General features: G+C 43.3%; 1 protein-coding gene and 1 non-coding gene across 10 annotated transcripts; both read left to right on the top strand.

The window, feature by feature from the left end:
* On the top strand, positions 1-27,895 carry Qtrt2 (queuine tRNA-ribosyltransferase accessory subunit 2). Of its 9 annotated transcripts, XR_006062553.2 has the most exons (12): positions 7-114; positions 223-356; positions 1,097-1,136; positions 8,082-8,302; positions 9,453-9,508; positions 13,502-13,578; positions 15,240-15,452; positions 19,700-19,899; positions 22,605-22,756; positions 24,290-24,407; positions 24,711-24,840; positions 26,082-27,895. XR_006062553.2 is itself a non-coding variant. In XM_042259323.2 (11 exons), exons 4-11 carry the CDS (start codon positions 8,103-8,105, stop codon positions 26,311-26,313), a joined length of 1,248 nt encoding a protein of 415 aa, XP_042115257.1. In that variant the 5' UTR covers positions 7-114; positions 223-356; positions 1,097-1,136; positions 8,082-8,102; the 3' UTR covers positions 26,314-27,895. The 9 variants fall into 9 exon arrangements, 7 of the variants coding, with proteins under 7 accessions (XP_015850149.1, XP_042115257.1, XP_076404979.1 ...); XR_013043746.1 differs by lacking the exon at positions 1,097-1,136 and having other exon boundaries at positions 1-114; XM_042259323.2 differs by lacking the exon at positions 24,711-24,840.
* LOC121821823 (small nucleolar RNA SNORA84) lies at positions 2,622-2,754 on the top strand. Its single transcript, XR_006062711.1, has one exon. It is a non-coding gene; the product is annotated as a small nucleolar RNA SNORA84 (small nucleolar RNA).
* Positions 27,896-27,974: the final 79 nt, after the last annotated feature.

The following is a 27,974-nucleotide window of genomic DNA, read 5'->3' as shown; positions in this document are numbered from 1 at the left end:
GGCTCTGCAGCGGAGGCGGTGGTTCAGTGGGCCGCGAGTTCTGGGAGCGGAACACGTGTTATCTTCTGCCAGGAGTTTAAGGGTCCTGGCGGTACCGAGTGTTGTAATCTGCGGGTGAGTGTCTCTTTTCCCTGATGGGGGCGGGTGAGTCGTGCCCACTTTCTTCATTGCATTTCCGTCCCACTTCCCACCTTGATATTTTCTGATTTCCTGTTGGTCTAGGCTTCTGCCAGCTCAGAGCCTCACCAGTGAGATTGCCGGACATATACACATCTGAGAGAGAAAAGGACCTCGTTTTCCCCCGGCCCCTGCCCGAGGGTGAGCTGTTCAGCCGGAAGTGTTTCTGAACTTACCAGGTACTTGGGTAAGGTCTAAAGCTCCAGGGGTGGCTAACAGAACTAACAGGAAATTGAACCTCAGTAGCCAAGCCTGGATGTTGTGAAGAACAGTCCACTGAAGGTGAAAGTACATACTTTCAAGACAGGGCAGAAATTTAGACGGAAGTTTAGACCCAACTACTTGTTGGCAATTCAGTTTACCGCTGACAAAATGGGACTGTACCTACATCCTGCGAGTACTGTGATGATTGATAATCAATGTATGTAAAACATTCTGCCAGGAAATGTAAACCAAACTTTAAACTGGTGGGAAAATGATAAGGAAGGCTGTGCCCCATAGTCCCAGCACCTGCCCCCTAACTTGAGTATAAACAGAAGATGGCTGAAGAGGTTGTGTTACATGCAGACCTTACACTGTCACAACAGTAGTTCATTTGGAAGAGTTAGTTTCATGTCTGTTCTTTGGGAAAGGTGCCTAGTTTTTCTGAAAGAGAAGCAGAGTTCAGAGAAGTGAACATAATATATTATGTGTCCATTTAGAAAGCCTGTAGAGGACTGATTCTCAACTTTCTTAATGCCGAGACCTAACTTTAATACAGTTCCTCATGTTGTGGTGACCCCCAACCATCACGTTATTTTTGTTGCTACTTCATAACTAATTTTGCCACTGCTATGAATCGTAATGTAAATATCTGTTTTTTTCTCTCTCTGTCTCTGTCTCTCTCTCTCTCTCTCTCTCTCTCTCCTCAAACTCACAGAGATCTGCCTGCTTCTGCCTCCCAAGTGCTTGGATTAAAGGTGTGTACCACTACTGCCCGGCAATATTTGTGTTTTTCTGATGGTCTTAGGCAATCCCTGTGAAAGGATCACTCAACCCCCAAAGGATCAAGACCCACAAGTTGAGAACAATTGCTATAGAGGCTGAGCAGATGGATTGGAGGCAGAGGAGAGAGATAGGAAAAAAACAAAACAAAACACTGTAGCAAAATGAAAAATATCACAGTTAATATGGAAACATTTCATGTGCTATTTGACAAATTTCAGTTTCTCCTAATCCACCAGTCTGTATTATAGCCTCTAAAACTAGACTTATGTAATTTCAGGATCAGCTCTGCTAGGTACCACTGGTGACTGACTGTCTTAGTCACTGTTCTATTGCTCGGAAGAGACACCATGACCAAAGCAACTGAAAGAAAGCATTGAATTTGGGGTTTGCCTACAGTTTCAGAGTTTTAGACCATTAGCATCGTAGCAGGAAGCATGTTGGCATGCAGGCAGACACTGGAGCAGTAGCTGAGAACTGCATCCTGATTTGTAGGCACAGAGGGAGAGATAGACTCTGGCCTTGGCATGGGCTTTTGAAACCTTAAAGCACACCCCCCAGTGACTTACATCCTCCAACAAAGACCACACCTCTTAATCCTTCTAATCCTTTCAAATAGTGCTACTCTTTGGTGACTAAGCATTCAAATATATGAGCCACCAGGGGCCATTCTTATTCAAAGCACAACAGTGACTTTATTAGCTTCACTTTACTGATTTATAAAAGGCAGGTGAGGATCTATGTTGTATTTGGTATGAGGGTTAATGTAGTTAATGTATAAAGCACAGTAAATACCCAATAAGTGTAGCTACTGCAATTGTTAGGCCTTTCAGTGGATGAGATTAGTCTATCTTTATTGTGATGAATAACATTTAGACTTACTCGATCATCATTTGCATTTTTTTTTTACTTTCTGTGACTATTTTTGCCTACGTGTATGTATGTGCATCACAGGCATGCCTGGTACCCTCAAATGAGAAAAGGAAACCTGATCTGAAACTGCAGTTCCAGACAGTTGTCAGCTGCCATTTGGGTGCTAGGGACCAGACCTAGGTCCTCTGCACAAATAGCAAGTGCTCTGAGCCGGTGTCTCAGCCCCAAATTTGGGGCACCTTTCCATGAAGACAATCCATTCAAGAAGCATTAAACATTCTTTCTCTCTTGACAGATGAGGGCAAAAAATGGCAGGGTGTTGTCAGGAATGCACAGATTTGCTCAGAGCCTGTCAGTTTTCCCTACACTCTAGGGCTTCCTCCTTAAGACCCCCCAAAAGCTTTATCTGTGGAAGTGAGATGAAAAAGATAAAGCCGGCCCTAGAAGAGACTCACAGTAAGTGAGAAGAGAGGGGCGGCCATACAAGCAGACAGGACCATCTGATGTCATGGAGATGTTGGTCTGCCGCTTGAGCTGTGCTTGGATTTCAGGTTGTGCCACTCCCAAAATTATGTTTTAGAAGCTACGCCCTGTGGTTGCTGGAGGCTGTTGTGTAGGTACAGCTTTCTAGTGGATACAATGGGCCAGAGAAACCCTGTGATTTATGCATGGGAGCTGTTTCTTCTCAGTAGCTGCCATAGCCCGGTCATTGGTACATTACTTAAAAACAAAAAAAGGACAAAAACCAAAACCTATGTACATGAGTATACGTTTATGTCTATATTGCATATATTAATTCGTAATAAAGACTAGTATATTGGAATGTTACAATTAGAAAAATATCTAACATTGGACAGTGAATGAGGATAGGAAGTATTGGTTCTTCTAGCTCTGAAAAAAAAATTCTGTTTGTTTTTGAATGTTGATTTCCAGCTAAGGTGCATTTTCTAGGGCCAGTAAAATGGCTCAGTGGGTAAAGGCACTTGCCACAAAGCCTTGTGACCCTAGTTTGATTCCTGAGGCCCCACATGGTAGAAGGAAGAACTGAGTCCTACAAGCTGTCCTCTAATCTCCACATTTAATATGCATTAGTGTATAGCGCATGCACACACACACATATAAATGTAATAAAATAAATTTTAAGTATATTTCCAGTGCTGTCCTTTCTTTGTTTCGAAGGGCTAGTGTTTTAAGTTGTGAATCTCAACCTCATATGGGTTTGCCCAAATGAAGGGGGCAGGTCATATGAAAATTTCACAACAGTACGAGCATTCTGAATGTGTGACAATCAAATAGGAATTTAAAACATCAGACAAATGATCCACTGTGTGTTGCATCGTGGAGCTTCACTGCAGCCTTGGTGTGAATGCACAGCTAGACTGTGTGTACTGTCCCAAACACCTCAGCTCAAATTCAGGACTTTTGTGTCTTGTGAATTGTCATGTTTTTACTCTACATACAAAGCTTTCTGCCCTTATAGGAACAGCACTGATGATTATAAGATCAAATTTTAATCAACTCCGAAAAATATTCAAGATGTATCTCCTTAGTATCAGATATTAAGCCAATATTTAATTCTTTATGTAAAAAATAAGCAAGTGTGTTCATTTCATTAGTATGCAAATTTGTTTTAACCTGTTTGCATTTGTGTGTGTACATGCATGTGGAGGTCTGAGACGACATCAGGAATCCTCCATCCTTCTACCTTATTCACTAAGGCAGGGTCTCTCAGTCAAACCCAAAGCTCATTAGCATCGCTGGTTTCTCCAACCGACTTGCTCTGGGGATACTCTCTGCCCCGAGGCTGGAATTAGAGGCAGGCTGTCATACCCACCTGGTGTTTACATGGGTTCTGGGGGTTGAAACTCCTGCCCTCCCACGCAACACAAGTGCTTAAACCATTGAGCCATCTCCTCAGCCCCTTCATCTTTAGTAAATGGTAAGATTATATGTGTATTTTCTTTATGATTTGTTATTAATGATGTTTTGTTTTTTAAGACAGGGTTTCTCTGTGTAGCTTTGGAACCTGTCCTAGAACTCACTCTGTAGACCAGGCTGGCCTCAAACTCAGAGATCCACCTGCCTCTGCCTTCCTGAGTGCTGGGATTAAAGGTGTGCGGCACCACCGCCCGGCCTTTTTGCATTTATTTTATGTACATAGGTTTTATGACAATTTCTTTGGCAAAAAGAGGTTGTGACTAGAAACTGTGTGAGCAGCTGTGCCCAGGGCTTACAGATACATAGTTCTGGTTAAGAGTGAAAGAAGCTGTGTTTTCTTCAGTCACAGCAAGCTGGGAAAGGGTGATGGAGAATGCACCCAGGATTAAGTTAGTTCTGCTCCGGGCTCTCCCGTTAAATGATGGGGCCTCTTAGACCATATTTACTCTTCTCTCTTGAGGAACTGGGCTTCCCCCAGCAGAAGAGTGGGTCTTGGAAGCCAAGAGCCTGGGCTTCCGGGTGTAAAAGCCTCTGCACCCTTGAAACTGCTACACTCTTGAGCAGTGGCTGGTCTGACCTTGGAGAAGGAGTTGCTTTATATTGAGAGCATTTGTGACAGTTGCCTTATGAATATATTTGTTGCTTATTTTAATTCTCTTTGTACCCAATTTTATATTTAGCTTCCTGTATGGGTCTTCTGTAGGGCAAAGGCACTTACTGACCCATTTTTCCTTTATCTGATTTGGTTGTTTAGTCTTCAATTCTAAAAATTGCTCTTGGAATTGCTGACTTGTTTCATTTTTTTTTTTTTTAAATCACTAAGTTTTGCATTAGTTTAAGTTTTGCTTTGCATTTTGGCTTGGGATTAGAACAGAATTTCCAACCGTTTATGCAGTGGTTCTCTGCATACCTCTGCCATTTTGTTCTATGTATTTGTGCAAAATGACCCCCTTTAATTCAAATTTTATGTGTGAGTGAAAAACTTGTGACACTTGTCTTTCTGTGTGTGACTTACTTTATGTAACAGTGATCTCTAGTTCCGTCCATTTTCTTGAAAATGACACTACATAGTTTTTCCTTGTGCTTGATAATGTTAAGTTTTCTCTGTCCATACTTAAGCTTTACTTTTTACAAATTAATTCAGATACTGCCCTGTGAAGGCTCTTACTTTCTCTAAATTTAATTTAAAAATATAGCTTGTGTACATTTAAGCGCTTTACATGCCTTAAACAATTCAAGCAACATTTTCTGAAGGCTCTGGTTTCTAGAACTTTCTGAACTAGGTTCTTCTGTTCTCAGATATTTACTGCTCTTCACTTCACTATAGCATGGCTTCAGAGTGCTGTAAAATGAGCTCTGTCCAATAAATGAGGAACAGGATTCTGGTGTAAAGTTTTCTAGGTTACACTCTTAATGGCCTGTAGTTAGGTTTTTTATAATGTTGCAGGATGAATTTTCATCTTTTAATTGTTTAAACAACTACCATCTGAAAAAGTAGCTTTTATACTGTTTACTGTTAAAATATTAGTTTTCCCTTAGCATTTATTTCTAGTAGCTGTATTTTTGATATAACTAATGTAAATGTTTATTGATAGATGAGAAACTAGATGGAGTTGAGAACTGAGAATAAAGTTGAGATTGAGTTTAGAAAAGTTAAGTGTTTTATACCCTTTCTTAGAGTAATAATATTTTAAGTCTTTGAGAATTTCATACAGTGTATCTTGATCATATGTACAGACCTCCCCCTTCACCCCTCCCAGGTCACTCCTTCCTCCCTCCTCTCCTCCCCCCCTCTTTCCTCCCTCTCTTCCCCCACTCCTTCCTCCCTCCTCCCCCTCCTCCCCCACCCCTTCCTCTTCTCACCCACCCCGTCCTTCTTTTCTCCACCTTAGTTTTTAAGGCAGGGTCATTCTCTGACTATGGAATTCACTGATCTGTCTCGGCTGGCAGGCCAATGAGCTCCAAGCCTCCGCCAGCCCTCCTTATCCGCCCCCACCCTACCCCACCCTACCCCCAGCTCTAGGGTTCTGCATCCTCGCTGATGTGCCTGGCTTTTACATGGGTCCTGGGGGTCTGGACTCAGGTCTTCATGTTACATGGCAAACACTTGGTGTCCAAAGTATCTTTCCAACCCTCAATAGCGATAATTTTTATATTTCTTCATTTGTGTCAACTTGAAATGATGTTATAGTCAAAGGAAACTGACTTTTTTTCACAAGCATTTGTACTAGGTTTTATAATTTATATGAAGTCTCATTAGAATGTACAGAAGATATATATATATGTATTCTGATGTCTAATATTCTTATGACTATAATAATCATGTTATTTAAATTTAAGAACTTAGTTCTTAAACTGTAATATTTGTGTTTCTGAATTCCTTTTTATCTAATGTGAATGCTTGTTTATTTGGTCACGTCTGTGTATATGGGGAGGGCACATGTGTGCATGCTAATGGAGGTCAGAGGACAACATCTAGTGCCGCTCTTCATGCCTGGACCACCTTTTTTGCGACAGGGTTTCTCATTGGTCTGGGGCTAGCTGATGAGGCTAGACTGGCTGGCCACCTTGCCCACAGGCATCCATTTGTCTTCACTTTCTCAGATCTAGGATCACAAGCATGTACCCCATCCACAAGGCCCAGCTTTTAAAAAGTGCGGGTGCTGGTGATTGAACTCAAGTCCTTGTCCTTGCAAGGCGATCGATCTCCTTACCTACTGAGCTGTTTCTCCAACTCTGTTGATTGTCTTTGAAAGTAATGCTTAGAAGATGTGCTCTGTGGTTGCAGTTTACCACATACCTATAATAAATATTTCACTAATGAAACTGGGGAGGGGCTAAGGGGCAGAAATCACTGTGTAAAGCTTGCTCTGCAAGCCCGAGGACCTGAGTTTGGATCCCCAGCACCCATGGAAATGCCTGGTGTGGCCTCTGTGCACCTCTAACTCACCACTAGGGTGCTAAAACAGGTGGATTCTGGGAAGTTGGGGTTACTTGCTGGCCTCTGCATATATGCATTCATGGGAATGAGCACCCATACAATGACTTGCACACAAACCCTTGGCCTGGTCCCCTTGGCAAGAGTTCCCAAGAGTCCTTGCTGTAGTGATGTAGTAAAGTATTTATAAAACGTTGATATGTCCAGTGACGTTTAAACTTTAAAACGTGTGTGTTTGTGTGATGTGTATGTGTATAGGTACTGTGCCACGTATATCTGGAGGTCCAAGGACAACCCTGGGAGTCAGTTCTTTTCTTTCCCCCTAGTTTGGCAAACTTGGCAGCAAGTACCTTTACCTGCTGGCTTATCAAACTCCATAGTGCATCATTAAAACCATAATTTTTCACACTGAGTACTATTATTGAACAACATCCTACAAATAATGTTTTCTGTTATTTTTTAAACCTTCTTAGTATCTCTGTAGAAGTTAGAAAGAATATCTGTATTTTTTTTAAAGTTTTACCTTTTCTATTATGAAATCACTCGTAGATCATTTATAATCCCATGTAGTTTCTCATATCTATGTGAATAAACTAGAATATGATCCCACTTTGCAGATAATATTGTATGCTGTGCAGTCTTTGATGTATAGTCATTATACTGTTTTGGAATCTTTTTATTGAACAACACTATTAGGAGGGGGAAAAACAGTATTACTTACTATCATCACAAGTTGGAGAAAGAAATGTGGTTCAAATTAGTAACCTGTGCCGTGAGTAGTATGACCTTTCCCTGCAGGTTTTCAAGGCTGAGTGGCCTCATGTGCAGTTTTTTTACAGTTAACCTTTCTGTTTCAGTCCTTTCGTTTGCTTTGTTTTTATCAGCTTCCACAGAAGTATGACACACACACACACACACACACACACACACACACACATTCTCTCTCTCTCTCTCTCTCTCTCTCTCTCTCTCTCTCTCTCTCTCCTTTTCAAAGTGATTGGTGTTATCGTTTTGTTATGGGACCTTGGAGGAAGAATCTTGGTCTCTAAACCCCAAGAAAGGTGTGAACTAGAGATAATAGACATGCAGCTGTTCATTTTTGTGCACATTGCTTTCTTTGCCTTTAGATGTCATGAATCGTCTTCTAAAGGTAATGCTCTTTTCTTCTCAGAACCTGGAAGAATCCCTAGTGATGAAGCTGAGTCTCATCAAAGTCGTTAATGGCTGTCGTCTGGGAACAATACAGAACCTGGGCAAAGCAGGCGACTGCACGGTGGACATTCCGGGCTGTCTTCTCTACACCAGGACTGGCTCGGCCCCACACCTGACGCATCACACACTGCACAATATCCATGGGGTCCCAGCCATGGCCCAGCTCACACTGTCAACCTTGTGAGTGCTGAACCTAACCATTCAGGTACCCAGCCCTTGGATGTAACAGAGAGGAAGGTTTCTTTTCTTTCTTTTTTTCCTCATATGCATAATTTATAGATTTTAAAAATGAAATCAGAAGAAAAGTGTAGACAAATTGCTAAACGGTCTTATTAATAAAAAATTACGGAGCCAGAAAGGAAAAGCCACAGCTAACCTCACCTCACCAACTCTGCAGCTTCCAAAGAGAGAGACTTACTTCCTGTATACTCACGCCTATATGCCTTTCTGTTCTGTTCCTTCATTTGCTTTCTCAGTCCAGCTTCGTCACTTCCTCTTCCTGCCCAGCTCTGTCATTTCCTGTCTGTCGGTACAGACCTATGGTTAGTGCTGGGATTAAAGGTGTGTGTCACCACACTTGGCTCTGTTCCCCAGTGTGGCCTTGAACTCACAGAGATCCAGACAGATCCCTGCCTCCCAAGTGATAGGATTAAAGGCATATGCTACCATTGCCTGACTTCTATGTTTACTTATAGTGACTGGCTTTTCCTCTGATCCTCAGATAAAATTTTATTGGGGGACACAATACATCACCACAGAAAAGTATTAAATATTACACAACATTTGGTCCCACCCGGAACCACAAGCCAGACCTGTCTGTTGGCAATACTTTGCATCTCCTTCAAACCTTCAGGCCTTTTCTATTCCTCCCTGCGTGTAAGAACAAACGGAGTTCAAAGGTTCCTGTGCCCTCTGCACCCACAGTTGCTGGTACAGCTTTACTGAAATGAGGTCAATAGAGGCAAATCATTTTGTTAAGTATAAACTAACTATTCCGTTGAAGCTGTTGTATGATCAAGTACCTGAGTTACTGTGTTAACAGTGATTTTAAAGGGGCAAGAAAGGGCAGAAAATGCAGGTCTTCTGAAGCAGCTGTGGTTTTGTCAGAGTTTCTGCTCATGCCGCACGGGCAAATCGTCTCCCTCCCCTTTAACTAATGAGCCCAGCCCTGCCGGTTGCACCTCTTGAAAAGCCATGGGCTTTGGGGTTGAGGATGGCATTCACTAGCGTGTGGCTGGCTTATTGGGTGAGGAGAAGAGGGTTTCGGTGTTGCGGAGTAGCTAAAGAATGATCCTTTGCTATGGCATGCATTGTTCTGTGTTTCTTACAGGGCAGAACATCATGAAGTCTTGGCAGAGTATAAGAGAGGAGTTGGGAGCTTTATAGGTAACGACTTTCAATTACATCTGTGTGTGATTTGTGATGTGTTAATTTGGAGTTTGGAAGTCCTGTTGACTTACTGTGATTTGCTCATACATTTATTTCTTCTTTTTAATAATCATCTTTGGGGCATCTAAGAATGAAGTATTAGAGATTGAAGGTTCTGAAAAGCACACATGATTCTTGCTGCTTTGTAGAGTCAAGGTTATATACGTATATCATTACAGACCACAAGGAGCGTATATCTGTTCTGGGTACGTGTGAAAGGGGATCAGAATAAAGAAGAATTCTTGAGGAAGAATATGAGGGTGCATCTTGGTTGGATTAGGGGAGAACAGGTGTTAGCCAGGTCAGGGTGGAAGCAGTGGTTGTGGTAAGCAGGTATGGGGCAGCACCCCAAGTTGTGAGCCGAGACTAGAGCCGAGACCATAGTGTCTATACATTCCCGAGCCATCTCCCTGGCATGAGCCTCATTTATGAAGAAGAGGATGCAGATGTGTTCTGACAGACTAGTATGATCTTTTGTTCCGGAGGTAGGACTCTGTGTGCAGATGTATGTGCCCTGTTAGTTGTGGGAAAGCCTTAGAGGTAGTGGCTACAGAACCAGGTCTTCTGTGGACCACTTTCTCCTCAACTCCCCCAACATCTAGGCCTCATTAGGTAAATGACTCCTGTATCCATTCTTCCGCTTTAGAGGGAAGCTGCCTGATGCCTCGCTGGTTCAGAAGAGAGGATTATGTAATCTCAGTGTCCGTCAACTGAGAACAATTGTAATCACCAGCTTTGAAGTCTCCAGGCCTTTCATTTAGTGCCCATGACTAGTGTGCACTTGCCAGAGATAATTGTAATGATGGAAATTTAGCAAATTTCAGTGGTAGAAAGGTAGAACACTGCAGGGGCTTTTACCTTTTAAAATTTGTTTTCATCTTTTTTTAAGTGAAATCCTATGGGAAATGTGGGGTACCATATGAAATTTAAGTATATATGGTTGACTAATCATTTTTTAAATGTTTACTTTATGTATCTGAATGTTTCGTCTGTATGTGTGTGTGTGCACCATGTGAATGCCTGGTAACCACAGAAATCAGAAGAGGGTGTTAGATCCCCTGGAACCTGAGTTAGAGGTGGCTGTGAGCTACCATGTGGGTGCTGGGAATGGAACCCAGGTCCTCTGCAAGAGCAGCCAGTGTTCTTAACTATTGAGCCATCTCTCCAGCCCTTAGCTTATTAATCATTTTAAAAGATTTTTTTTTTTTTTTGGTTTTTTTGAGACAGGTTTTCTCTGTGTAGCTTTGCGCCTTTCCTGGAACTCACTTGGTAGCCCAGGCTGGCCTCTAACTCACAGAAATCCACCTGCCTCTGCCTCCCGAGTGTTGGGATTAAAGGCATGTGCCACCATCGCCCGGCTAAAAAGATTTTTTAGACCAAATTATTTCCTTTCTGACTTAAAGATCCTCAAAACTCTCATCTTGGGTCCATGAAACATACTGAAAATGAGATTCAATTTAGATCCATTCACAGTATCCTACAGCTTCCCTGTAATCCTGTCCTAGGGACCCATGATTATTGTTAACCTGCTTCTGCCTCCCGAGTGCTGGGGTTCAAGGCCTGCTCCACCACCCCGTGGTTGAGTTAGCATACTTGATCACGAGTTCTGAGCCAAAAGTGGTAGCACAGGCCAGAAATCCTAGCAATGGTGAGGAAGAGGCAGGAGCATCAGAGTTCAAGGCTAGCCTGGGCTACAGAGTGAATTTCAGACTAGCCTGAGTAAACACTGTCTCAAGAAAACCAAAAACCAGCCGGGCACTGGTGGCGCACGCCTTTAATCCCAGCACTCGGGAGGCAGAGCCAGGCTGATCTCTGTGAGTTCAAGGCCAGCCTGGCTACCAAGTGAGTTTCAGGAAAGGCGCAAAGCTACACAGAGAAACCCTGTCTCGAAAAACCGAGAAGAAAAATAAAAATCAACCAAACAAACAAAACAGATCAGTCCAAAAATCAAATTTGGACTGATCAGTGTGTCACTGAAATGTATCATTAAACATAACTTTAAAGTCCCACAGTTTAAAAATATTTTAAACACTTTAAAAATCCAAGTTCTCTTTAAAAACTCAATGTCTTCTTGAAAGTCCAGAGTCTCTGAACTGTGGGCAATTTATTTCTTTTTATATATTATATATAAAATAAAATATTTATATAAGAAATAAATTACATACTTCCTTACTCTAATGGGGAAGAACCAGGACACAGTTATAATCAAATCAAAGCAAGACCAGAATTCAAAAGTATAAAAAGTTTAGTGCTAGCCGGGCATGGTGGCGCACATCTTTAATCCCAGTACTCATGAGGCAGAGGCAGGCGGATCTCAAGGCCGGCCTGGTCTACGGAGCGAGTTCCAGGACAGCCAGGGCTGTTACACAGAAACCTTGTCTCAAAAAACAGAGAGAGAGAGAGAGAGAGAGAGAGAGAGAGAGAGAGAGAGAGAGAGAGAGAGAGAGAGAAAGAAAAAGAAAGAGAAGTTCAGTGCTTCACATCGGAGGTTCACTCATGATTACCTGTGTTCCAAAGGACCCTGGCAGCGGCCCTTCTCCAGCTCTGCAACCCAGCACACACAGCTTGTGTAATAGGCCAGGCCAGCTCCATCCCACAGTTGCTGCTGTCCTTGACAGATGTCTCCTGGTCTGGCATCTCCAATATGCTGGGTCCTCCACAAGCTGCACCTTAGCCAATGGCCTGGCCTCCCTTCAGGGACTCCAACCCTGTCACATGGTACCAGTCCTCAGCTTCTCTCCCTAACCCCTAAAGTCCTGGGGTTTCCACGCAATTGAGGCTGCACCATCACCAGTGGACTCTCTGGGCTCTCATAGTGCCAAGCCTCAGCTGCTCTCCATGACCTCTTTATGCCTTCAAAACCAGTACCGTGGGAGAATCTTACAAAGTTCGGCTGCCAGCATGAGATGCTGCCTTGGCCCTCTCTAGACCACTGCTTCTGTGTGCTGACGCCTTATTGATGCTGATTTCTTAATCATTGCTGGTTTTTACCTCATTGATGTGATGGTTTTACCGCATTGATGCTGATCTCTTGAATCATTGCTGGTTTTTCAGTTCCTGCTAACCAGTATAGATTGTCCCAGGAGAGCGAAGGTTTCACATTAGTGGTTCAGGTGTCTTATTAATCACAGCTCACTCCTCAGCTCTAGCTGACCAGAACCACAGAGTCTCCATTCAGAATATCCTAAGAATGACCCTGAATGACCTTTGAGGGACTCTGAAACTTCACCAGCCAGGTCCCCACTGTCTGTATCTGTCTCAGTATTATCTTCCAGGCCCCCATAACAGCTCAGTAAGCTCTGAGCACTCAATGGCTTTCCAGCCCCAAGTTCCAAAGTCTTTCCACAATACTGCCCAAAACAACATGGGCAGGTCTGTCACAGCAGTGTCCCCTGAACCAGATACCAATTTCTGTATTAGTTAGGGATTCTGCTGCTCTCATAAAGACACTGTGACCAAAAGCAACTTGGGGTGGGAAGGGTGTATTTAAAGACTTACATGGTGCAACAAAAACAGAAGCAGAGGCCCCAGAGGAACACTGCTTGCTCTGTGTGACTTGCTCAGCCTGCTTTAGTATAGAACCCAAGGCCACCAGCCCAGTGATGGCGCTGCTACAGTAAGCTGGGTCTTCCAACATCAATCATTAGTCAAGAAAGTGCCCAACAGACTTGTCTGTAGGCCAGTGTCATGGAGGCAGTTTGTTTCGCAGTTGAATTCCTTCTCAGACGTGTCCAGGCTGTGTCATGTCAGCACAATGTGAAGTTTCACATTGAATTCTTTTAGGCTGGAAGGTCCCCGACCCTTTTCTCCCTTTTCACAGGCCCTCTAGAAATCCAAGATCAGGTTCCAGCTGTGGGCTGAGGTTAGAGTTGCTTTATCTACGCGCACATGCTGGCATGCTGAGGAGCTTTTCCCCTAGCCCTTTGAACGGTTCTTTTTGTGTCTACACAGGCATGCCAGATTCCCTCTTCTACTGCTCCCTGCACGATCCAGTCAGCCCCGGCCCTGCTGGTTATGTGACAAATAAGGTATGTTCTCAGAAGGACCCTCAAGACTGCAGCCCTGTCCCGGGCAGCCTAGTGGTGGCCCTCGGCTGCTAGCACGTTTCCTTCATGCCCTCTGTGGTGATGATTTAACAGACTGTGACGAGTCATAAGATTGAGGAGGTCTGCTTGAAGATGAGTTAAGTACAGGAACAGATCCTCAGCATTTTTATGTTGTTGGAAAAACTTAGAGCAGCAGTTCTCAACCTGTGGGTCTCGACCCCTTTGGGAGCTCAAACAACCCCTTCACAGGGGTCACATACCAGATGTTTACATTATGATTTATAACAGTAGCAAAATTACACTTAGGTAGTAGCAAAAAAAAAAAAAAAAAAAAATAGTTTCATGGTTGGGGTCACCACAACATGAGGAACTATATTAAAGGGTCGAAGCATTAGGAAGGTTGAGAACCACTTAGAGGGTGGAGGAAGGTCAAGTACCTGCCAAATAGGAAATTGCTGAGAGGAGAGTAGATGTAGTCTTTGGATGTGGCTTTCTGTGTGTGGTTTTAACACTCCGAGAAGAGTAGGAGAGTTGGTGATGAGTTAGTTATACAGGTGGACCTGTATGTAGTGGAACCTCAGTCAGTGCCGCTGCTGGCAGATCAGAATTCTGAAGGCTGGATCTCTAGCCAGAGCTTGTAGTGAGTGAAGAATGGTATCGGTAGCTCCATGAAAAGTTTCACCTAAGCTGGGCTCTGTTATCCCTTAGGACAGCATCAGGCAGGGCTCAGTGGGCACCACTGCCCTGCAAGCGCACTCTCTTCCTCTATACTTGTCTGTTAATTTTCCTTATGAATACTGTGGTTTTTTTCCCCCAAGACAGGGTTTTTTTTTTTTGTTTGTTTTTGGGTTTTTGTTTTTGTTTTTGTTTTTTTTTTTTGAGACTGGGTTTCCCTGTATCCCTGGCTGTCCTGGGACTCACTGTAGACTAGACTAGCCTTGAACTCACAGAGATCTGCCTGCCTCTGCCTCCCGAGTGCTGGGATTAAAGGCGTGCGCCACTGCCACCACCACCCAGCATGAATATTGTTTTCAATTGTGCTTTTGCCTTACGCTTTTGATTTTTAATTTCAACTTAAAAATAGTATGTTTTTCTATTTGTATAAATACAAATTGCTGCTAAAACTTAGAGGAGAGAGCAATGAATTGTGTCCAGGATCTGAGGTGAACACATTAGAGCAGGCAAGATTTAAATTAGTTTCCTCACAGGTATATAGTATTTAGCCAGACTAGGAAGTGGGAGGAAGGTATTTATGTTCAAGTATACTGTCGTGGGAGGTAAAAAGGTCTCCACGTCTGGTTCCATGGGCTTGAGGTGTGGTGGAGGAGACAAGTGTGGAGACAGGGAGGGTCGCACCAGAGAGACATGGTAAAGAAGTGTCAGGATAGTTCAGAAGTTGGACTGGTTGACCATTGAAGGATATTCTCAAGGCTATAGGTTCCTAGAAAATTTGGAGTGTGGTGAATCTCTTCCTCACCATATCCAGGGTGTGGAATTGACACCTCTCTCCAGTTAGGAATCACCACGTCTAGGGTATGGAATTGACACCTCTCTCCAGTTAGGAGTCGCCACGTCCGGATGAATTATTTCCTTTTTATCTTTATGTTACTCTTGTTAATTCCTCATCTCTTGCTCCACGGCAGTCTGTGTCTGTGTGGGGTTTTGGAGGTCGCGTGGAAATGACAGTTTCCAAGTTCATGGCAATTCAGGAGGCCCTGCAGCCAGACTGGTTCCAGTGCCTCTCAGATGGGGAGGCATCGTGTGCAGATGCAACTTCCATCAAAAGGGCCAGGAAGTCCGTGGATCGGTCACTTCAGTTCCTGGACAGCTGTTTGCGACTACAGGAAGAGTCTGAGGTGAGGCTGCCCATTAGCCCCTCTGTGGAAGCGCTCACCTCCCTTCTGCTTCCAGATGTGCCTCAGCTGTCCCTCCGCCCGCATCCCTGCTCCTCTTTATCTCTACCTGTCCTGTTTTCCTTTGCTGAACCGAGGATGTTTCCTTCTCCAGGATTCCATCATAAACTCTTCACTGTGCTCTGTGTGTTGTCCCCAAACCTCCCTTAGTGTTCGTTATTTGGTGAACCGTTTTGAAAATGTATACACTACCAGTTTCCTTTTCTTACTGTGAGACTCATAAGCACATACATACTGGACTATAGCTAAGTTGTGCATTAGAATGTTCACACTCAGGCAGTTGGACTCCTGGTCTCGTTTTCTCAAGCCTAGTCTCTCTCAATACTTAACTTCAGCTTATGGATTCACCAAGTTCCTCAGCCCAGGAATTGAAACGTTTTAAGACTTCCTGGTCATGCACCTTTACTATCCAATTGCACACTCCTCCTTGATCCCTTTTTAAACATGTCTGTCTCTTTAAACATGTCTTGACTCTTCCTTCGCACACTTCCTGTTGCACTATTTCTCATGTCGGTGGTCATCTCTGGCTGTCTTCGCTGCCTCCATTCTCGTTTGTCTTCAGCTCTGCTTTCTGGGAGATCACTGTAAAGCAGGGATGTGAACCCACTGCCTACTTCCCTACAAAATTCAGTGGTTCTTCACCTTAGCTCTCACACTCTACCGCCGCCTGGCACGCCCCTGCTCATCGTGGACGCCTTTATCCTGTGACTGGAGTCTGGTCTTTCTGAATGATTTTGCAGTTCCTTGAAGCATTCATTTGTTTCATTCTGGGCTACCTATACCCAGATATTTTCCTCCTGGATTCTTCTTTTCTTATCTCCAGGCATATTCCCTCTCTTGCTTCCATCAGGCTCATTTCAGTCACTCATCAATTTATGAAACTGTCCCTGACACCTCCAGGAAGTTCCAGTCATCCTTTGTTTGCGTGTGCTGTGCTGGAGCCCTGGCCATACTGTACCGCACCGATTTCTTTATGCCGTTGCTTTTATCAAGCTGTGGTCTCCATCCATGGTTTTTACATGCCAGTTTTGTATCGTTATCATACAGCGGAATGTCTGACACACAGGAAGCCAACAGTGAAGTGTTAGGGTGAGCTGAAGAGGGCTGTGTCAGTAAGTCTCAGCACTGAGAGCAGGTTCACGAATGGTGAAGGACACAGCGCAGAGAGCAGAGGACGCAGGGAAGCAGGGGGTGAGCAGTCAGCTTTGGTGGCTCTCCTGTAATGCCAGCACTCCGCACATGGGATACTGAGGCAGGATCGTGAATTCAGGGCCAGCCTAGGCTATCTAGAGAGAGCTTGTCTGAAAAACAAATGGTAATGGTGATTGGTGGGGCCAAATTTGGACTTCAGCAGTAAATTCTATTTTGGTTAGTAAGCTTAATTAGGGGAAACTTAATTAGGAAACTTCACTGCTGACCTGAGTAGAACTAGGATTGCGGAGGAGGTCAGCATAGTGATTTTGCTCTGGACCTGGGCGGTTGGTATTGGCTTACAAACCAAGTTTGTCATGCTTGTAACATTGGTTAAAGGAATCTCTGTGGCAGAGATGACAAGAAAGTCCAAGTGAGTCTTGAGTCCCTCGTCTGAGTTCTTCAGTCAGCCCTATCATCTGTTACTGTGCGTGTTTTTAAGTGTTGGGACCCTTTCTGTATCCTGAGTGCTTCTGTCCTGATATTACTAATAGTGCCTGCCTCCTTGCCTAAGTGTTCCATTTTAAACAGTAGAGTACACAACCAAACTTCTCTCCATGAACAGGAGTTTCCTACACAAAGCTGTCATGGTGATGTGAAGGGACAGGTCTATACAGCCGTCTGCTCTGTATGCATGTATGCATCTTTTCCTTTTTCTGTGGTTCCTTCCTCTTCTTGGTTCCTGGATCTTACCCTTTTTTTGTTGTTTGCTTATTTGCTTATTTTTGTTTCTTTTTGTTTTTCGAGACAGAGTCTCTCTATGTATCCTTGGCTGTCCTGGAACTTGCTCTGTAGACCAGGCTGGCCTTGAACTCACAGATCCACCTGCCTCTGCCTCCTGAGTCCTGGGATTAAAGGTGTGTGCCACCACCGCCTGCCTATGGAACTTATTCTTAATACCACTCAGTACTGAAGCTCTGCCATGTTCTGTTTCGGTCATTTTTTCCTCAGATAATCCCTAGGTTAGGTTGGGGATAGTGAGTGGTTTCATCCAGGTGGTTGGAATTGGGCCAATGCTGCAGGAAGAGAGTTGTCTCTCAGCCGGATCTGCTGTGGTAACTTCTTTACCTGTTTCATGGTTAAATGAACAGTTGTCGTGTGTATGTCCCAGTGATTTAGAATACACTGGACAGAATAATCATCACACCCTTCACTGTTTCAGAACTACTTCCTGTCTTTGCACTTGCCACCATCTCCTTGGACTCCTAACTAAAACAGTAAGCAGCAGCCATTCCAGAATCCTACCCCTGTCCTGTTGTCAGATGTCACCGCTCCTCTTCATCACCGCCACTGCCTTAGTCCAGGTCCTGCCATCCTTCACCAAGACTGGGGAAGTTGCCTGTGCCCTCTCCTCAACCATAATTACCCCTGAATCACTCAGCACTAAACAAGACGGATAGGCTGGTTGTCGGTTCTGTTGAAGGAGCACATCCCTCCCACAGCACTCCAGATTCCTTCCCCGCCCCCCTTCCCTCTTAGAGCAACTTTTGACTTGTGTGTCTCCTGCAAGGCTTATCTTCAGAGGCACTTGCGTGTGTATATTTAGTACATAGATAGGCATATCTGCAGTACATGAATGCAATCATATGTAAAGCGGTTTGCATGTTTTCTGCTAACTGTCCTAAAATGCTCCCCATCAGTGCATGTGTTAGTACTTCTCCTGCATTCTTTTTAAAACATCTTAGGAAGCTGTACTGTTTCTAATCTCTAGTTTAGTTTTTCATTCTCCTGTACATATTTGAAAATATACCTTGATACATATGAATCAATACATTTATAAGAGAGATTGAATTTTATGACTGAAAGATAAAAGAATTGGCATTTTGATAAACACTGGCTACTTGTCCCTGTTTTAGTCACTTTCGCTGTGACAGAACATCGTGACTAAGAGAACTCATGAGAGAAACCATCTAATTGGGCTTGCGGTTTCAGAGGGTTAGAGTCCCAGGAGGCATTAGAACACTCTGGGGACAGCGTGGGCTTTTGTGACTTTAAACCCATTCCCAGTGACACACCTCCTCCAACAAGGCCACACCTCCTCATCCTTCCCCAGCAGCCACCAAGTGTGAACCAAGTATTCAAATGCCTGAGACTTATGGGGACATTTCATTGAAACCCCCCCCCCCAAACTAATGTTTGCTCTGATTATGTGTGTGTAGAAATGCTCTTTCTCCACACTTTTGACCCACTGTCTTGTCTCTGTTAAGTGTTTTACTGCTGAGGTGAGGGTCTCATTGTTTCCCACCTGCACTTCATTTCTAGTGACCTTGTGTGTGCAGAGCACCTGCATTTATAGTTTTGTTTTCCTAAGTTCTATCTAGTTTGGGGGGGCGGGGGACGGTCATTTCCTTTAAGAGCTTTCTAGAGCTCTTTCTGTTGTATAGATATTTATTCTTCCAAAGAATAAGTTCTTTGCCTTTGTTACGATTGTTGCACTTGAGAAGGTCTGAGGTCTTTCTGTTTATGCAGGTCAGCCATTTCCCGTGAGCCTTTAGCTTGCCTAGGAAGGCCCTTCTCCTACACCGACAATAAAAAAAATTCAACAAAGTTTCTAATACTTGTATATGTGTATTTTTTATATGTAGATGTTAGTTTTATCAAATTTGGCTCTTTGAAGATGGGAGCAGGGATCTTTATTTATTTATTTATTTTTTGAAGTAGATAGTCCAGTTGTCTTAGGAACAGACTGCCTCTGTTCCTAAAGTTACATGTAGCTGAGAGATTTGGAGGTTACTCAGAGCAGGCCTGGAGAGTCCTTCAAACCAAAACTCAGACTTTTCTTTTGTACCTGCTCAGAGCACATTTAGTTTCATGGCAAACATAAAACATGTTGTTTTTACAGTGTGTTCCTGAGAGCCCTAAAGGTTCTTGGGGTGCACCACCACCCTTAAACATTTCATCTGTAGTACCTTCAATGAGCTCTTTCTGTCCGTTGGACTTCATGCAAAAGTCTCGGGTTCTTGTAATGGTTGAGAGCATTCAATTCTTTCTTCTCTCAGGTCCTTCAGAAAAGTGTGGTCATTGGAGTGATTGAAGGTGGAGATGTGATGGAAGAGAGGTTGAGGTCCGCACGAGAGACAGCCAAGCGGCCCGTGGGGGGCTTCCTTCTGGACGGCTTTCAAGGGAACCCCACGGTCCCAGAGACCAGGCTGCACTTGCTGTCGTCAGTCACCAAAGAGCTGCCGGAGGACAAACCAAGGCCAGTGCTGGATTAGGATGTAGGCCAGGCTCCTGGGAGGGGGCGGGGCTGCTGTGACAGTGTGATGCAGTCTACTCAGGGTGTGCTTCCCATGTCCTGTCTGATGCTCAGCCAGCTGGGCAGTTTCCATCAAGGCAGAGGGGGAGAGTTGGCGTGACATTAGTTTATTTGATTCTCATAACTGAGGACAAATGTTACCCTGTGTCCTCTCATTCTTGAGCCAAATACAAACACCTCTTTTTATTCCTTGTAACGTGGTACCTGGAGATGAGTGTAAAGTCAAAGCATGTTGAAATCTGCAGTACCTAGCAGCAGGAAGATGTGCTCTGTTAATAAGGACCTTCAAGAAGTTTCTGCTTTTGTGACAAGCAATGAGTGGCGTTGTTTTGGGTTTTTTTTTTGAATTGCTGTAACTAGTAGGGTTGGTTCTATTGTTTACATATATCTCAGAGTACTGTAGTGGTAACAGAGGTAAGATGATCTCTGTGTTCTGGATTTCAGAGCAATTAAGGTCATACTAGTACCTAAGTTGTCGTGTCGTGTCCGTCCGTCCCCCCCCCCTCCCCCCCGGAGCTGAGGACCGAACCCAGGGCCTTGCACTTGCAAGGCAAGCGCTCTACCACTGAGCTAAATCCCCAGCCAAGTTTTCTTTTCTCAATGTATTTATTTTTACTTCTGTGGAGTCTTGGGTATTCCAGGCTGGCCTCAAACTTGCTATGGATCCTCTAGCCTCTGCCTTCCAAGTGCTGGGATTATACTGGGATTATAGGCATGTACCATTGCTCATGGTTTATATAGTGCTGGGGATAGAGCCCAGAGCTTTGTGCGTGCTAGGCAAGCATTTTACCACTGAGCTATATACTGCATTTTCTTGCTTTATTAAAAATACAGACGCCAAAACCAAAAACCGCAGGTGACCTAAATGTCATTCCGTTGGATGAAATAAATCAGGCACAGTAAGAGGGCTCCTGTGTGTGATCTCACTCTTGAGGAACCTGAAAATGTCCCTGTCCTTGAAGTCCAGCTAGAATGGTGCTTATCAAAGGTTGGGGAGGAGGAACAAGGAGGGTAGGTAAGATGTTGTCAAAGGATGTGTACTTCTGTTTAAATTAGAGGCGTAAGGTCAGTGGGTTTGTTGTGCAGCCTGATGACTGTGGTTCATGATGATAATGCTTACTGAAAACAACAGAATGAGAATTAAGTGTTGTCACCAGAAAAATGGTAATTGCATGGGATGCTGCGTTTGTTATTTGGCTACACGGCCCATTTCGTGGTGTCTACAAATCCCAAAATATCTGGTTTGTGAAAAATTTACATGTCAGTTTTTAAAAGTTGGTGTTTTTTTTTTTTTTTTTGAGTCTTTTATCCTTAATGTGAATATTCTTGCCTTTTAACCTGTGATATATTGGGAAATTTGACCCTGAGATGCGATTTTGTTCTCAAGGGCTATTGGACAGAACGTGTATAATCTTAGTACTTTTTGAAAGCCAGATACAATTACACACACGCATCTTAGGGACAGCTTAGTGAATCACACCTGTGTACATGGGTGTGAAGATCCCCCAGAACAGGGTCTCACAATCATCCTGCACATGTGCGCACACATGGATGCACAGACAGACATACACACACACCAATTTTTAACGGCACCCCCTTCGCTGTGCTGCAGATGAACAGCTCAGCATGAGCTTTTCTAGTCATTTTCTGGACTTTTTTGTGCTAAGTGTTCACAGATGTCTCTTTCTGAATTTGAAAGCTGGGGTTGTTTTTCTCTAAGTGTGTAGAAATGCCAACTTCAGTTGGAGTGGAGTTCTGAAACCTCACAGGACTTGAAGGAGGCTGTAGTCAGGAAAACTGGCATACATATAAGGATTCTACTTGTTTAATATTACATAAACCCATTTGAAAACTCTTTTAAGAATCAGAAAGTATGAAAGCTTTTCTCCTCTAATTCATGAAAAGGGATATGGGTAGAAAAACAAACATTAAAAAAAGAAATAGTTGCAGCTAGCCAGTCCTAATCATGTACATCTCTGAGTCTTGCCTCCTGTCAAAACCTGCTTGAAAATTATTAATGCTCCCAGACTACCTTAGCCCTTCCCTTGGAAGATACCATTTCATTTCCCAGGCAGACTTTTCATTAGCAAAGAAAATATGAAGAAAGCCAGCTAGAGTAATAGATCCTGGAGTCAGAGCTGAAATTCTGAGAGCAAGAGGAACTATTAAATGAATCTGTAAAATACCATCAAAAATGGAGAAATAAGGCAAATTGTATCTTTTAAAAACATCTGTGCAGTGTTTAGACAGGGTGGAAAGTTCAGTCTGTAACCAGGAAGGCGGATCAGAAAAGATGGGAATGGGAAATGTTCGAATGATACTGTTTGCTTTTCAGCTGCCTCCTCGGTCCCCAGGATGATTCCGTGGAGATCTTTGTAATTGCTCTTGAAGTGAGACAGCAAGACCAGGGATGAAAAGGAACTGCCCAAAGCACCACAGCGATTAAATGGCGGGTTGAGTTGGGTGTCAAGGACATGTCCCTGTCCTTCAGAGCTCCAAGCCCTGCCTCACATACTTGCCTCCCTGAGCTTGCTTGGTTGCTGGTGTTTGCATGGTTGTTTTTAATGCTCCGTTGATTTGGAAGCCTTCTCTGATTTCTTTCTGGCCATTGGCTCACGTTGCTGCTGTTCTCATGACTGTCTTTCCAGGCTCATCTGCGGGGTCAGCCGGCCAGATGAAGTGCTCGAGTGTGTTGAAAGAGGAGTGGACTTATTTGAGAGTTTTTTCCCCTATCAAGTGACCGAGCGGGGCTGTGCCCTGACTTTCACCTTTGATTGCCAGCTGAATCCTGAAGAGACATGTGGGTCTTGAACGTTCCCCTCACTCTTGGCTTTTAATAGGTTTCTCCTATTTCCTGGGACTTTTTGGCTCAAGTCACAAGGCACAAATATGTACATGTGGCACCAGTCTTTCATAAAGGTCCATCTTGATTTCTTCTTTGTGTTCCCTGGGATGTTGGCACCTAGGTCAAGGCACTTAATATTGTACGTGTAGGTCATCAGTATTAGGATGTGATTTTTTTTTTTTTGTGGTGAACAAAACAAGACCTCCTTTGTTCACAGTCTGAAAAAGAGAAAATTCAGAGTAAATCGTGATGAAAGTCTAAGGGAAGGAAACCTTTGAACAGCTTACTAAAAGTTAATTTGTTTTTTATCCACAAAAGATTTCTTGTCTCCCTTTTGCAAGCTCCATGCAATTAACTCACAGGGAATCTCACCGTCACTGGATCCTTGGGTCGCCTTTTGCTTTTCTGGGCTGTTTTTTACACACTGAGATATGAAAGCTACTTTGTTCTGCTAATATTACTTTGAAGTGCTGCCATTTTCTTTTATTGTTTAGTTAGTTCAGATTCTGACACACCTGGTAGTGGAAGAGGACCCGGGCCCCAAACCATGGCCTACTCCCTTGAAGCCTGTCTTTAGGGATGAGTGGCCTGCGTGTGCGCGCACTCGTACACACACACACACACACACACACACACACACACACACCAGCTTGCAGAGAAGGGCTTCCTTTTCTTCCTCTCACTTTCTTTTCACCTCTTCAATCATATCTGTGTCTGTGTGTGCTCTAAAGTCTGTGGAATTTTACCTAGTGAAGATTTTAAAGACAGTTGTCAGCTCTTCCCCAAATGACAAGGATTTTCCAAAATGCCAGAGCTCTCTTGTGTTCCCTCTCAGCACACAATTCGTGTGAACAATTCCATAGCATTTTGTACTTAGTGCTTGTGTCGCTGTACTAAAATTACCCTTCTAGAACCATCTGGCTCTCTTGGACCCACACAGACTGCTATCATTCGCTTCCTGAATACCTCTCCTCCACTTCCTGTGTTGAAAGGAGCTGGATTTCTGTAGAGTAGCTGGTCTTTCTCTTGCCGTTCAAGGGAATGTTTCTCCATGAAGCAAGGAGCTCAAGGGTACTGTGGGTTTCTTGGAGGGCCAGAGTCTCCAAACAGAGGACATAAATTAAAGCCATGTTCTATGTTAACCCACTTGGAATATGTGCTATTACAAAGCCCAGTTTATTTACACATCCATCATGATAAGTCAGTTTTTTTTTTTAAGTCATTCCTTTATGACAGATTATATATCATGTACTTGGATCCATGATTAGCTTGGACTTGGTTAGCTGTCTTCAGTTGTCTTGATGGTGTAGATAATAGTCTTTGGCCATCCAAAGACTGCTATTTGTTTTTTTGTAGGTGATTTCCTTGGGATAATTCTAAGAATGGAGTTACAGGGTCAAAGGTTGTGAAATTATAACTAGAATAAAAATTTTTCCAGTGTGCACTCCTTATCTGATCGTTCAAGACTTTTTATTGGTTTCCCTTCAGTATTGCAACAAAATGGAATCCAAGAAGAAATAAAATGCTTGGATCAAATAAAGAAAATCGAAGCAACTGGGTGCAACCAAGAAATGACATCATTGGAAATTAATCTGAAAGAGAAAAAGTAAGAAATTTTTTAAAGTTTAGATTTTGATTTCTGACTTTTTAATTTCAGTCTGTCTTAAGTTTATGTAACTGTTCCCTTTTCAGTTTATGACTTCGTAAAATATTTATGGTTGGACATTACTTAGGCCTTCTCAAATATGGTTCCAGAAAACCTTTTTTTCCTCTGCAGATGACTTTGGGTACTTTGTCTTGTCAGAACACTAAGCTAGATAACTATTGCTTTAGAAAAGCTGTCAGAAAGAGGCCGAATCCATTGCTTGATTTTTTTTTCTTTTTTTTTTTTTTTTCTGATGACTTTTAGTAACAACAGAGCAAAATAAGGATTGCAAAGTCAGACACAGTGGAGCGTGTACGTTGAAAAGAGCCTGAGTCCCCTTGACTATACAGATTCTAAATCGGCCATCAACGAAGCGTGAACTGAGGGAGGCATGGTGGGTTCAATCAGCCAGAGGCAGGTGGACCTCTGTAAGTTTGAGACCAGCCTTGATCTATATAGCAAGTTCCGGGCCAGCTGGAGCTGCATAAGAAATCTTGTCTCAAAAGCAAAAAGAAGAAAGAATTGAGTTGTCTTGTAACTTTGCATTTGACCAAAAGTGGTAGTCACCAGCCTCAGATTGTGGTTTCTCTGTGAGCATAGCACTGGTGAATTTGGTTTTTATAAGGAGTTGTTTTAGGGGTTCTGACTTATTCATGGTTGTCTAATAATGGTATAGACCTGAGAACTTATAAAAGAATGCAAAATTCCTATTAGTATTCTATTGTAATTTCTTGATTGTGGGTCTGAAGTGATCTACATCTTTTAATATTTTCTTTAAAATAGCCAAGACTATTGTTTCCTTTTAAACAAATATTAGGGTAATAGAAATGCTTACTAGTAAAATAGCCTTTGCATTGTAGATCTAATTGGAAATTTTAGTATGCTCATTCTCAGTGCCAAGGTTGACATTTTGGGGACAAATCCTAATACTGCGTTTGATTATGTGACCTTGAAAAAGTCACGTACCTTAGTAGGTGATAAAAGGTAACACAAGTGTAGTATCAGGGTTGAATCCTTTTTGCTGCACCAGCTCTGTTAATACCCTCACAGTTCCAAGGAGGTGGGCTGTTAGTGTCTTTGGTTAATGAATGAGACACACGTGCACAGCTGGATGCTGAACAACATGCCCAGTTGAGTGGTAGAGCCCAGACTCAAGCCCCTGGGCAAGGGATCTCCCCCGAGCCCTCCTTCTAAATATGCAGCAGTAGTCTGCATCTGAAAAAGGATAGTCCAAATGGTCATTTCCAAGAGATATGCGGAGATTGGCTAAAACGGCTTCACTAAATTATGGAGGTTGTGCGGTGGCCGCAACACTAGTGCTTGTGAGTGGAGGAGGAGCAGTATTTGCCAGAAGAGCAGTCCTAACACCATGGGCTTCGCACCAGCTCTGGTGCGTGATAGATGACTGACCAAATGTCTCAGGCCCCAGACTTGTAAGGCCATGTCTGTCAGAGCACGCCTTGTGCAAGTACCTAGCAGGGCTGTTCTCTGGTGGAGGCAGTAGCCTGTGTTGTAGATTTCCTTTGTCTGTTTCTTCGAGACCTGGTTTCTCTGGGTATCTCTAGCCACCCTGGCCTTGGTTGTCAGTTTCTTAGTCTTCATTCACTTCCTGGACTCTCCGTCTTCCTCTCTCAGGTACCAGGAAGACTTTCGCCCGCTCGTGAGCGGGTGCTCCTGTTACTGCTGTAAGAATCACACTCGCGCGTACATCCACCATCTGCTGGTGACCAACGAGCTTCTGGCCGGTGTCCTGCTTATGACACACAACTTTGAACACTACTTCAAGTTTTTCTGCTCCATCCGGGAAGCACTCAAAAGTGACACACTGCCACAGTTGAAAGAACTCATCCGCAGACAAATGTCTTGAGAACTGGAAAATGCACACCTGCCTTGTCTCCGGAAACAGTGAAGAAGCAGAGATCTGAGCTTTCAACCTTCATGGTGGGAATGAAGACGTCTGCCTCAAACGGTCCATGGGAGTGTAGAGGAAGGTCTTCTGGAGAGTTCAGTGGACAACATTGATCAGAATGATTTGAACCGTGATTTTAACTTTCTAGGCTTATTCCACTAGGAGATAGAGATTCATTTAGTGAAGACAACGCATTAGATGGGAGAGAGACTTTGAAAGAGTGACGAGCTTCTGATGGCTGAGTGAAGAAGACTGAGTAGCTTGTCATTCGAGGCACAGCTATTGCCCGGAGAAGGAATTCACTGATTCCACCAAGGGTTTTTTGGTTGTTTCTCCTCATGCTCTCAGGGCCTTGGGGCATACTTTGGATTTCAGTGCTCCCGTGACAGTGCAGTCATTCAGAAGGTCTCCCTTGACTCACCCATGCTCAGCTCCCTTGGAATATGGGGCTCACATAGTGCTTTTATGATCAGTTGACTTCAGTTGGCCACTTGGTCTATTTGTGACGACTTGTGTTCCAAAGGCCAGCATACTTACCCATTAGGAACCAAATTTTGCCTGGCTGCTTTTGTCTGGTTGCACAGATCTGGCATGACCTGCCCCAGGCTCATAAACTGCCTAACTGCATAATGACTAGCTCTGTCACGTGGGGGAGATTCCTTTGCTGTGTGTTTATGTTAGTGGACAGAATCCTGGCCTCGCCGTAGAGGATCGGTTTGCATTCCACTCAGCTGTAAGCTCAGGCAGATCCTGACTTTTCCATGCCTGTTTTTCAGAGTAAATGGGGACAGGCATGGCGGATGGGACCAGATGATTTCTGTTTGAAGCCAAGTGTTTAGAATCTCAGCCATACTCGTCACCTTTAAATATTAATCACTATTGGCCTGACTTTTGGTGATTGGCATCTGCAGGCCCTGAGGCTGGATGTCCTTCCTGGGTTTTCTGTGAATCTATGTTTGTTTGTTTTTAGTGTGTGCTTTTCTATATTTATCAATTTTTCTAAAGAATACACAAAACATATATGTATATATATGTAGTTTTTGTAAAAATAATACAATTTAAAATTTTTTTTGTAGGTACAAGAAATGCATTTCTTATATTTTATTGGCTTCAATTTATAGTGGGTATTACTGGACATTGTATGTAGTAATTATTTAGTTATTGTATCTTTATGTGTTGGAAACCCAACTTTGTTTTCCCATGTAGTGGTATGATGACCTCTCATGAATGCAAAGGATACTTACAGAGACAGAGTTCCTGTTCTCGGTGATCTGTATTGAATGTATTTTGTACTTGTTTATGTGCTCTTGGTCAATACCAAGCCCATTATTGAAGGAGTACTAGTAAATATTCAAGAATCCAGATAAATGTATGAGTTTTATTTATGTCTAAAACACTGAAAATTCTGTCAAACATTGTTCAGGTCCCTGGGTCTTTTCCTTATTAGCACATTTGAAAAAAAAAAAAAAACTTTTATGTTTTAAATGTATTAAGGGCAATAGCCAATAAACATTTTTAATTAAAAAAAAGAAACAAAAAACCTCCACTGTGTGTTGACTTTTTGTAAGTTTACAAAAGTATTACATTTCCATAGTACAGGGACTGTGCTAAAGGATTCT

This window comes from Peromyscus maniculatus, chromosome 12, assembly GCF_049852395.1.
Source record: "Peromyscus maniculatus bairdii isolate BWxNUB_F1_BW_parent chromosome 12, HU_Pman_BW_mat_3.1, whole genome shotgun sequence".
Classification (NCBI taxonomy): Eukaryota; Metazoa; Chordata; class Mammalia; order Rodentia; family Cricetidae; genus Peromyscus; species Peromyscus maniculatus.
This window is presented reverse-complemented; position numbering and strand designations above follow the sequence as displayed.